Source organism: Ascaphus truei, chromosome 2 (assembly GCF_040206685.1).
Source record: "Ascaphus truei isolate aAscTru1 chromosome 2, aAscTru1.hap1, whole genome shotgun sequence".
Lineage (NCBI taxonomy): Eukaryota > Metazoa > Chordata > Amphibia > Anura > Ascaphidae > Ascaphus > Ascaphus truei.
In genome coordinates, this window is record NC_134484.1 from 354024738 (window position 1) to 354036997 (window position 12260).

The window sequence follows — 12260 nt, forward strand, 5'->3', positions numbered from 1 at the left end:
TAATTTGGACTCCGTCACATGCAGCAATGCTAATGTTAGGCCGCGATTATAGCGACCGCGACAGTGCGTGCGATTTCACGCACTGCGCGAACAAAGTGCAGAAGCTCTATCAGGCCGGCCACGGAGCGCGCGGGCACGATGAAGAGCGACCGCTCGGCAGATTTTTCAAAAGATCAATAATTTGGTATTTTCGAGCGATGGCCGCGTCACGTGTGCAGTTCAGCCAATGAGGGCGAACCAGCCTGGTGACGCATCCCCCACGCCTGCATCCTCAGAGCACACATCACTCGGGAGACAAGCGCGCGTGACGCCTTGCGTTTCGTCGCGAGCCTGCTATAATCTCAGCCTTGTGAAATCTGGGTGTGGAGATGATGTTCATTGTTCGTGAATCTAACATCCCTTCATCAGTCTGGTGGCCTGACATTATGGGAAAGGGAAATAGGACAGGAAGCAATGTGTGTAAGTCTCCAAGGGCCCCACATTCGTATGGACAATACTTTTAATCACAACAAACAACACCGGCTAACACTTCTTAGCACCAAGCTGTGAGGATCTCTCAAAGACTATTAGCAAAGTTTAAAGGGCAAGTTCTTTAAACCAAGCCTACTCTGACCAAGTTGACAGACCAACATTATTGTAACCTCCTTTGTGCTGGTTGGGCCAAAATATATTGCCAAGCCATAAAGGGCAGATGTTTATCTATTAACCCCTTGCTGTTTTTGTTTTGTTCCATCAAAACGCTATGGTCTTCCACCCCCAGGTCATGCTAATTAAGCAGGCTGTAAAACACATTCTTAGCTCCCTGAAAGTGGGAGAGACACACAGCAGTCATTCAGTTCATGGAACCTGCTAGAGATCCTAGTTTAGGGGTTTATTTTAGCACAGCAGTGGCCAACTCCAGTCCGCAAGGGCCACCAACAGGTCAAGTTTTCTGGATATCCCTGCTTCCGGATGACTGAGCCACTGATTGAGCCACCGGTGCTGAAGCAGGGCTATCCTTAAAACCTGACCTGTTGGTGGCCCTTGAGAACTGGAGTTGGCCGCCTCCGGTCTATGTTGCTGTTTTCTTTGCTATACAGAACATTACAAAATGTTTAGCTGGGACCCGGAAATGTGTTCGACGCCTGCTAGCTAATAATGATTTCTAAACAAAAATTGTTATGTGTTACTGTGTTTCAAAAAAGTGCAAAAGTATGACTGAGTCAGAAGTTCAAACTGCGATAAAGGCGTTATTGCATTAAAAGATAAATATATACAACGATCTCATTTTCTGGTTTGTTCATTAACTCATCTGCAAATTGGGATAACATATTATTAGCTGAAGTATGTATAGTTTAATGTCCTGATTCACTTTGATTCCTAGTGTCCATCAGCGTGTGAACTTCAGAATAACGGGAAGAAAATAGCATGAATAACTGTGTTTAGCTAGAGCCGGGGAGCTCAACACCAGTCCTCTAATGACACCAACAGATCAGGTTTTAAGGATATCCCTGCTTCAGCACAGGTGGCTCAGTAAGAATGATTGAGCCACCTGTGCTGAAGGGATATCCTTAAAACCTGACCTGTTTGGTGGCCCTTAAGAACTGGAGTTGTCCATTGCTGCCTTAGCATATCGCCACATTTTTATGGCGAATATTTGTACGTTTCTAGCTGAACAATACTTTTTATTATTATTGTTGTTGAAAAATGTGTTACGTTTTCCATAACGGCAAAACGTAGTACATTTCACCAAGACAACAAAAATACCAGCTTACAGTGATTACACTATTTTACATATAAGGGTACACTAAACCAGTAAATAATATATTCAAAATACATCAACTTTAGACAAAAACAAACAAAAAAACTAAATGTTAATTGATGTTCGTCCTATCTGCAATACATCAGAGATTTGTAGTCACCTCTGTACCTCTTCCACTTTACCCACGTGAATAAAAGCTTTTTAAATGGGTTACGGAAGAAGAAATAACAGATTGTTGTAAGGAATTGCAGAACTGCAGCGTTGGGGTGGATGTTGGTATAGTTTGTGGCTTTTGCATGTAGTTGTCATAACCAGAAACACTCTGCTTAGTGTGATCACAGTTATAAGTACTGTGTATGGTGTGCCAAATTATAGGGAAATCAACCAGATGTCTTATTTGGCCATTTTTTGACCTAGATGCAAGTAATCTCATTACTGTTTTAATCTTGATTAGTTATTTTTCCCAAGAGGCTGCCTATAAAAAGGCTGATATTAAGAAAAAGGCACCAGATTGTGCTTGCTAGTAGCTGGTTAACATGTACCTATCCAATGTATGTTTAATACTATACAAGTTAAAATCAGTTCTAATTTATGGAACGAACCCGGCGGTCTCTTCTAAATTTAAGGAAATATTTCGGAAAACAAAATCTTTTTAAAGACGTTTCTTATTTAGATTTTCGGGTTACTGTTCAGAAGTATGAGGGAGTATTTATATTTTTTAATTTAGAGCCCGTCTAATAAAATGCATGATGTAGCCGCTACTGAGGGCCGTGTATACGATTTTAGCGTGCCTGCATTAGTACTACATGGAAGATGACAGCCAAGCCTTGGTAGCAAATATCAAATTGATAAAGAAACTTCCAATGTTTTTATTTCTTTATTATGTTTCCTACATACTTTATTGGGTACTATTGCAGCCTGCTACAGAATAAGACATGTTAAACCCACAGGGAACCATGAGCAGGTAAAACAAGCTACTGTATAAGGAGGCAGATGGTGTGGGTGCTGGGGAATGGGACTACATTTCCTCCTGAAATGCCTGCTCTTTAAATACATATATTTTAACACACCCAAGTGGTAACACAACTCCCGACCTGCTCCAGAAAATAGTAGCTGGACAGAGCTTCAACGCATCACTTGTTACATGTTTAAACGAGAGCGGGAGAACATGTTGTTTTTAACCCTTTACGGCCAGAGAGCCCTGCAGTGCATTCTCTTTATTACATGAGGTTCCTGCAGAGCGCAGCATAGAACAACGCATCGTGTTGACATCCCACGGCAAAAAAAGGGGGTTAATGATATATCCACAGCCTGGTTAAGTAGTTTTAATAAAAACGCATTGTTGGTGACCTCTGGCCTTCCTATAGTGACTGGCCATATCCTGTCTCAGACAAAAAAAATCCCAATCCTTCCTGTTGTTGGGTTTACTTCCTCCAACTTGGTTTCTGTGCTGCTTCTGTCATTCTTTTCCAGGACACAGTGTATTTAGGGAGAGGTTTCTGAATATTGACAAATGGAACAGGAAATTGTTTTCGAGACAGTGTTCCAACTTAGTTGACTTTTTTCTTTTTCTTTGCTCATGCTGCTTTTATTAGTTACAGTTTTTTCCCCACCCACAGCATAGTTCACAGTTCTAGTATCCCTATTGGTACACACGAAGAAACCTGCGAGGTTTGGAAAGCTCTGCACACTAGAACTTCATCTATTAAAAATGCTGTTGGTCCAATAAAGGGTCTCGCCAGCAGTGGTATCGAACGGCGCTTCCACACAATCTACATAAAATGAGTTTATAAAAAGGTATAACAACCGATTTATAAATCCAATCAGTCATCGTGTATATAATATGTAATATATTATGAGACTATTTTATTACTTTTTTTTATTGTAGAGAAACGTAACACTATTTGAGAGCGCTACTTAAAACGGGGTCCGGTAACATTGAAAGGGCTGCACTTTTTATATTAAGAATGAACCTTTAATGATTAGCAGAATCTTCAAGGTATTTTTACCCATCTTATCTCACAGGAGAATACTTTGCAGGCCTCTCTGGTAGCAATAGGACTAATCGGGCTAATCAGTCGTATTTGTAAAGAGCCCAAATAATGTTATGGATCCTATGTACTAGTAGTAGAAGCATTGTAGGGTGGGTGCAGTTGTACTCGCCTTTTAATTGCAGCAGTGTGCCACGGCCACTCCGGCAACAAGCGACCGCGTAACTGTGGTATCCCTTAACCCGGCAACAGAAAAAGAGAACACCTCCTCCGTGTGCCTGTACTACAGATCGCGTCTGGAGCGCAGGACGCCATCTCCCCTGGAAAGCAATCGCTCAGCGGGCATGACGTAACCACTACTTCATTGGGCCCCTAAGGGGGCCAGATCCCATGTCGTTGTGGCTATATCTTGGGTACCCAAAGGGTTAAATATAAGTAAGGCTGGAGGACTAACTTCGTGGTAATGTCACTGACTTTGAAGCGGGTGAATCAGGTTCGACCTGATGACCTTGTGCAAGTCAATCAACCTCCCTTTACCTCCAGCTCTAAAATGATGGTAAGCTCTGCAGGGCAGGGACTCCTTATGCCTGAAGCATTCTATGTACAGGCAGTCCTCGGTTATCCGCCACAATGCGTTACTCAAAATGGCGTTGGATAGCGAAACGTTGTAAAGCGAAATATGTTTTCCCATAGGAACACTGTTTAAATGAAAGGTTCCGTTTCTGAAGGCATTTTTAATGGTAAAATACACAAAATATTTTACGCAGACAATAAGATACGCAGCACACACATAAATTATATAGTGCATATACTGTATTATATATATATATATTTTATATACACATAAACAACTTTGCAAAGCGTCGTAAGAGCGTTGGATAAGCCATTTTGGCGTTGTAAAAATGAACATAGGTACTATCACGGCCCCTTTTATTCTCCAACATCTCCGATTTTGTTTGGGTATTTTTTTTGAATGCCACGCACTTCATTGCGTTCATGCCACATTCATGCCGAGACAGCGCTAATACAATGCACGCGGCCGCTGCTTTAAATACCGGAACATGCCGCATCAAACACTGCATCTGCCCGCGGTTGTAAAAGTTGCGCTGAAGCGGCCGCACGAGGCTAAAGACGGCCACCACTCTATGCATTGCATAGCTTTGGATAAGCCATCCGTTGTAAAACGAGGACTGCCTGTACTGCGCTCTGTACACATTGTTATCCCTGCAACATTTCTGTAACGTTCTCACAGCAAAGATTGTGGCTGATTTATATGCTGTATATATTTAACATCAACTGTTCTCATCAGTAAAAGTAGATACATGTCTTGATGTTCGTTTTCTTCTTCTGTTGCACAGTGTTCTCTTGGCTCTGAAGTAGCTCTGCGAGTGGGAGGGGAGTTCTTCTTTGATCCGCAACCTTCTGACTCACCAGTGGACCTCGTCCTAATAGCTGGTGGAGTAGGAATCAATCCTTTGTTTTCGATACTCTTGCATGTTGCCGACCTTCACAAGAGTCAGGAGCTTATGGATAGAGGCTTCCGAATGGGGAGCGTTAAACTCTATTACTGTGCAAAAAACACCAGTGAGTTGCTATTCAAGGTAATTGCAAACATTTTATTTGTGTTGTTGCTAACCATCTTAGTGTATGATGTGGTCACTTAATGCTGTAGTCCCCTAGTCACATATTTCACTGTAATATCAACCAGATGTTATAATTTAGACCTCAAAGCATAGACGACGCCTTTTCTAAGGCTATTATACATATGTTTATTATGACTTGATCATAGGAAGTGTGTTTGTGTGGCATTTTTTTTTATTTATTTCAATATTTATTACTCTTTGCAAATTACTGTCCATTTCTTTTTATCCATACTATATCACATACTTCATTGTCAACACATACAGTCGTTTTCTGTCTTGAGGAAATACTGACAACCATTGTGAACATTTTAAGTAGTTCTTTATAAGTGCCCTTCTCACAAAATCTTCATGTTTTCTTCTTTGAAAACTAGCAGCAGACAAGCAGTGGGCATCATATGTTGCATTGATTTGTGTTTTTGCTATTTTGAATTATGGTTTCACGCCTTGCTTGTGAACTGCTATCAAACGCATGTAAAATGCTAAACAAAATGCTGTATGCTCTCTCCTTCTCTCAAGTGTACCTTAGCTGCATGGGAGCCTGCCAGTTTAGCCTTCAAAATAATATATTCAGCATCAAAGAGGCCTGTAGTGCATTTTTTCTGAAAATTAGGGTTATGTAAAACATGTCCTGGATGGACAAGTCTATGAAATTGCTAGCACTTTAAAACCTCTCATTTCAGAGAAAGTTAGTCACAGAATCTCTTTTTAATTGTTTCTTCTTGTGGCCTTGTTCAACATTTTTATTAGTTGCTCCAGCGTTTCTACATTTGCTGCCTGACAGGTCTACCTAGCTGTATATGAAAGCCTTCATCCTTGCGTTTTATAATGTATTGGATCGACGGGGGGTTTAGCGTGGCTGTCTTTTTTTCACCACACGTGGTTGCATTGATACGTGAAAGATATATTCTATAGAAAATACTATTAAACGGATGTTCAAGATGAAATATGCGACACTCATACATTTTGCATGTGCATAGCTATGGGGAGGCAGTGTGTCTGTATTCTTTTCTCTCAGAGCTAAATGTTTGAAATTAAAATAATGATGTTCCTTACCTTTCTGCCATTTCATCACAACAATTAGAACCTTCCTGCATTAACACGATGGTGCCTAACATTTTAGATCACTCCCCCACATTTAATGTCTTCTTTTGAAAAGAAAATGTTTAAACTCTAAATTGCTTCAATGCTTTGACGTTTGCCATTTTTAACCAGCAGAAGAGCACAGTACTGCTACATACTGTAATATTTGCATACATGTATAAGGTGACACTGGGTGCTTGTTTGCATGTAATTTCCCAGAATCCCTGGCTGCAGTAGAATCACTGTATGCAAGGAATAATGGGAAAGGGCAGGGTTGCAGGCCTGTCTGATACTTGCCGGTATGCTCACAAGTGGTATTTTTTACATTTTTATTTACATGTCTACTTGTGTGAGAGCTACTGCATTGTGAGTACTATCATTCCTCTCACCACATTGAATACGGGGAGGGGGGTATATTATATGTACCATGTTCAGCATCCAGCATGTTTCAGAGCATGAAGCACCTCTAAGGAAAGCCTTTAAATAAGTCATCCAGCCTTTCTCATCACCGTCGTGACATCCTGTATTGACATTTCCCATGCGAGTCAAAATATAAAATCGATACCATAATATCCTGAAGAGAATCTGAAATTCTATTAAATGCAATTTCTAATCCACGGCACCATGATTTATTTCTTTATTTAGAGACTGCAATTAAATATATATATATATATTTTTTTTTCTTTAAGTGACCTGCTGCTATGTATTATAGGCAACAGCTCAATCTGACTGCTCGTTTCATTGTAAGTGTAAGCAGTGCCCAGTGGGATAGGGAGCGGCTATGCCTGGGATAAATGGTCTGAACAAAAGCATGCAAACTACTTTCCGCAGCACATTTGATGACTACATTTAATTTGCGAGGAAATGGGCTGCTTCTTCCACCTTCACAGCTGCACGGCGGAGGAAATCAACAGCTTTAATGCTTCTAAAATGCAAATCTGCACTTTCACAAATCGCGCTCACAAAAGTAAATTAAGTGCAACGAGCTTAAATGTACGCCCTTTATATACTTTGTGTACTCAGCTGACACAATTGGCCAGGAGGGTGAAGTAAAAACTTATATTTACATTGTTGTGCCTTTTTTTAGTACAGGTCCGTTGTACTAATATTTTCTACAATATCCCAAATTCCCGTTGGACAACTGAAATATTTGATTTGTGCCTGAAATCCAGGATTTTTTTTCTTGGGATCTGTTCTTCGTGTCCTTCTTGTCATAGGATGGTGTTCTCCTCGGCTGTGAAGCAGCTCCCAGGGTTCAGGAGAGGTCAGCTGAAGTCAGTGAGCTATGACCTAAGCCGTGCTGCATCTTTGTACCTCAATTGGTGTGGGGACCATGTTAAAAATGGTTTTTGAGGCAAAAAGTGGCACTGTGTGCTCATTTGCATGTCATTTCCCAGAATCCCTTGCTGCAGTGGAAGTGCTGTATGCTGGGTGATAATGGTTGAAAGGTGGGGTTGCAGACCTGCCTAAGCCATGCAGATGAGCATACAGTTGTATTTGCATACCTCAATTGCATATTCTCTCCCAACTCCCACTGTAAATCCTCATGATACAAAATGTGTCAAATCTATGTCTTGATGTACATGGGTCATACCTGAAGAAGGAACCCTGGAGGTCCAAAAGCTTGTACGTGAAGGAGTGGCTCAGTGAGTAAAGAGACTCACTCATAAGAATGGGGACTTTGGACAAGTCCCTTCATCTCCCTGTGCCTCAGGCACCAAACACACAGATTTGTAAGCTTATCTGGGCAGGGACTGTGTTTGTAACAATCCTATGTACAGTTCTGCATGCCGCGCATTATATTGTAATTGTGAAGCGCTTTGAGTCCCATTGAGAGAAAGCGCTATGAAATAAAGTTGTTATTATTACACTATAAACCATTGTTGGTCCATTGGCAGTTATCATATCGATTTTTCCCTCTTTCACATAAAATAAGGAACCAATATAGCAAACAATTATTTCTGTGTCTAGCAATCACATAGCCTTTAATCACATCTGTACCGTAATCAGCCGTAATATCATCTTTAAACAGGACTATGGTTTCCTCATTAAAGCAGCGGTCCTCCCCACAAACCATTTTATGTAAACCAGGGTGTACGTTGGAGTAGAACCTACTTTAGTCGCCTGTAATTCACCCGCAAAGTCCTGGCTGAAAGAGTGGATGCTGCCTGCAGTAGGTACTGCTTGGGAGGAGAGCTTAGCATCATAGAACTATTCCACTCATTCAGGGATTCGCTGGTGACCATGTCGCGTTCGTAATCTTCTGAATATCTTGTGAACAAAGGGCCTCCTGGTGATAGAGTGAGGGTGATTACGGTACAGATCTATTTATCAGCAGGGAGAGATGTATGTGTGCTCTCACATTCTTTGTTCCTGCCCAGTTGAATGGTTAATAGTGATCTGTTTATTATTCCAGAAAAACATTCTCAATTTGGTAAACAGCTTTCCTGGAAAGATCTCTTGCAGTTTTCATGTCACGCAACAGAGTTCATCAATTTGCTTTGAGCTTCAGCCATTTATCACTGGTGAGTCGGTCCTCATTCTAGGAGACGTTTAAGTATTCATCATGAGTTATGGGGACACAGTGTTCAGGAATGCAAAGGTCACTCCGCTTATGGAATGAGGAGAATTCCACTCAATTAGCTGAACTATTATTTATACTGTGTATGGTTTATTTTTGATGTCGGGAATGGATGAAATATCAGTAGAGATTATGTGTTACTAAACCATGATACTGTACATAGTTGATTAAATACAACGGGAGTCATACACAAAACCACAAATCATTTCATTTGTTTTCATGAGACCTGACCTAAGCAACGATTTATGATGTGTTTAATTGCTAAGGATAGGGATACATGAATCTTACAAGCTAAATTTTAGGATGTCGGTAAATCCTATTACCATGTGTGATCATATAGCCTCTCCGTTTTATAGGGCACTTAGGAGTGAGCTTTTGAAAATGTCTCCTTAAAAACAACCCCCACAACACCTCCTCTTAAACTCCTGCCTTATGATCAGCCGGCTGATCCTACAGACAACGTTTAATTTCCCCATTGCACTACAATGGAGAATCCTAAGTAACCAAGTGTAAAGGTCCTGCTTAGCACTACTTCTGTGTGCTCGCAGGCAAAAGATGGTGTCCTTGAGTGCATAAAGTGCAGGAATTTCACACCTCTTTGCTTGGCCATTCTTCCAAGTAGACCAGCATTTTATAAAACATATGGCAGACTTTTACTGACTGCTGCCTGTATAATGTTATATAAAACTTTCTACTTAGGTTTAATAGACTCTACAAGTGAGGTTCCCCAGTAAGATTTATTTTCTGAAAAGCACATTAATTTGAAACCTCTTTAGAGCAATAATTGGGTCAGATTGTTGTTCTGTGCCCTATTAAAAAGAATGGCAGTATAATTTCTGGAACAGAAATATTTTAGCAACCACTCAGAATTGGCATTTGTACCCGACATGCTTTGAAAGCTAGCAGTGGGCCGTTTTAATAAGCAGTGAGAATCCAAAGGGCCTTAGACGTGTTAACTGTCTCAATGTATTTCACTGTGCCGAACAAAATACAAAATGTTAGCTTTAATAACTAATAAAACATTGTCAGGGTTACACATTTTTTATTTTCTGCAGATTAATTTACTGCTCCCACTTGAAAAGGTTATTGAGAAAAAAACACCCCAAAAAGTGACTTGAAAATATTCTGACTTTTTTTATTTAAAATAAATATGATTTTAGAAATGACTATGTAATACACATTTAATCATTAGGCAACAAAATATATGAAGTGTTAGAGAACATAGTAGCCATTTTTCCCCCATCCCCAACAACATATAAAAAAGACTGGCAGATTTTTGGCAGGGAGTCCTGCAGAATTTGCAAATACTGGTGAGGAAATATAATAAAGTTCTTGAAAAAGCGATTCACATTTTATTAGGTGTTATTGATGATTATCTTTAAACTGTCATTTTATTGTTGGTTTGTATTATTTTTTTTTTACCTTTTCTTAGAGGGAAGAATCTCTGAAAAGGATCTAGCAAAATATGTGTCCCAGGACCACCTGTGTTACATATGTGGTCCTCCTCCCATGATAGAGTCCATCTGCCAACAACTTGAAGGTCTCCATGTGCCAAGAGAGCAGATTTACTTTGAAAAGTGGTGGTAGCACCTACTCCGCAGCGACAAGTAAAGAAGCCACAGACAACCACAATCCTCATCAGTTCCTGTTTTTTAAGTAATACGCTTTGTCTTCCTGACGCATGTAAATATCATGTGAAGGGGGGAGGGGGGGGGAGGAGTGGGGAGGGGGGGAGGGAAGATGACTAAAATGAAGCGGAAAGCAGAAAATATGGATTTTGGAAGACCAGCTGGTGGTCAGAACATGGCCGGAACTCCAGGGATACAATGAAACCTGGGAGTGTCTTTTATCACAACACACCTTTTAATCACTGCAAGTTTAAACTGTGCTCTGCTTTTGTTTAACAAAAGTTTTTTTTTAAAAAAGAAAGAAACTGAAAAGTATGGAATATTTTCTGTTAAATACCTGCAATAAATTTTTTTCTTTTATTTAAATATACAAATGGTAACTGTTTGCAGTGATGTCTTATTGATATACCTTTATAATAGAACACATTGCTTTCAGGTTCCCTTAGTGGATTCAAGTAATCATATGTTCTGATGCAAGTTTGTAGGTTTATACAACCACATATTCATCCAAAATGAATTATTGAAGAAAAGGTGGTCTTGATTCTGTAAGTTTACATTGCAGTGTTTAATCTGTAAATATTTGGCCGGGCATATACTGCAAACACATCATATAACGTGGGCTGACAGGATTATATTGGTGCACTTCCAGTTTGATGGTAATAGGAGTTAAAAATGTTATATACAATCTCAGAGTACCATCACTTTTTTATTTATTTACTGACACGTTTATAGTTCCCCTTTCTATATAAAGAACATGCATTTATTTTATAAAAGCTTTCGTCCCTTTCCAGTTTTTAAGCAAAAATATGAATTCCCTCTAAAATATGGTTCAGCAGATAAGAATACCACTTGTGAGCATATTCACGTCTCAGGTCCACAAACTTGCCTTTCCCTATTATCTCTTGTCATACAATGCTTCCACTGCAACCAGGGATTCTGGGAAATAACATGCAAATGAGCACTCGCTGTGTCACTTTTTGCTTATCCCTTTTAACATGGTCCCCCTATAAGCCTATATGACTGCCGCATTACACAGCTTTTCCAGCACAGCCTGGGTTAAAGAAGTGCATGGCCAGTAAACGTACTCACAGACAGCTGTCTTGACCTTTTTAGGTCTGATCAGTACAGTGTACAGCAAATAAAATACCACTTATGAGCTCATTCACATCTGACAGGTTCACAAACCTATATGCATATAACCCTCCATGCCCGGCTCCTCGGGAGTTTACATTGATGTCGGTGTTAGTGCTGATCAGGATGCATTAATTTAGTCAGGATGTAGGCCTCATGCAGGCTGGGCGTATACAATTAGGGGTGCCAGGAACTTTATTCATTCAAAACAGCAGTCTCACATATGATATACAGAAATCCTCTTGTATGTCCAGAAACATGTCTCTTGGCTTATGCTGTTTACATGGCTTCCATAAGTGCTCCAATCTCAGCCCACTGGGAAGGTACTGAGGGTTTGTATGGAGTGGCCTGGTTTTATAATCCCTCTGCTCTATAGCCCTAGTACTGCTCCATATCCATAGCGCACCTAGCATGCCAAGTACTAGTTGATTTATTTGTAAAATATTTTACCAGAAAGTAATACAT

General features: G+C 40.2%; 1 protein-coding gene across 5 annotated transcripts in view; it reads left to right on the top strand.

The window, feature by feature from the left end:
* The window catches only part of OXNAD1 (oxidoreductase NAD binding domain containing 1), a 50678-nt gene extending 39931 nt beyond the window's left edge, over nucleotides 1-10747 (top strand). For all 5 annotated transcript variants that reach the window (XM_075586888.1, XM_075586890.1, XM_075586889.1 and 2 more), the window contains 3 exons: nucleotides 5091-5333; nucleotides 8872-8980; nucleotides 10469-10747. In XM_075586888.1, the coding sequence (XP_075443003.1) occupies nucleotides 5091-5333; nucleotides 8872-8980; nucleotides 10469-10623 (507 nt within the window). In that variant the 3' untranslated portion in view covers nucleotides 10624-10747. The remainder of the gene's footprint in view (nucleotides 1-5090; nucleotides 5334-8871; nucleotides 8981-10468) is intronic.
* The last annotated feature ends 1513 nt before the right edge of the window (nucleotides 10748-12260 follow it).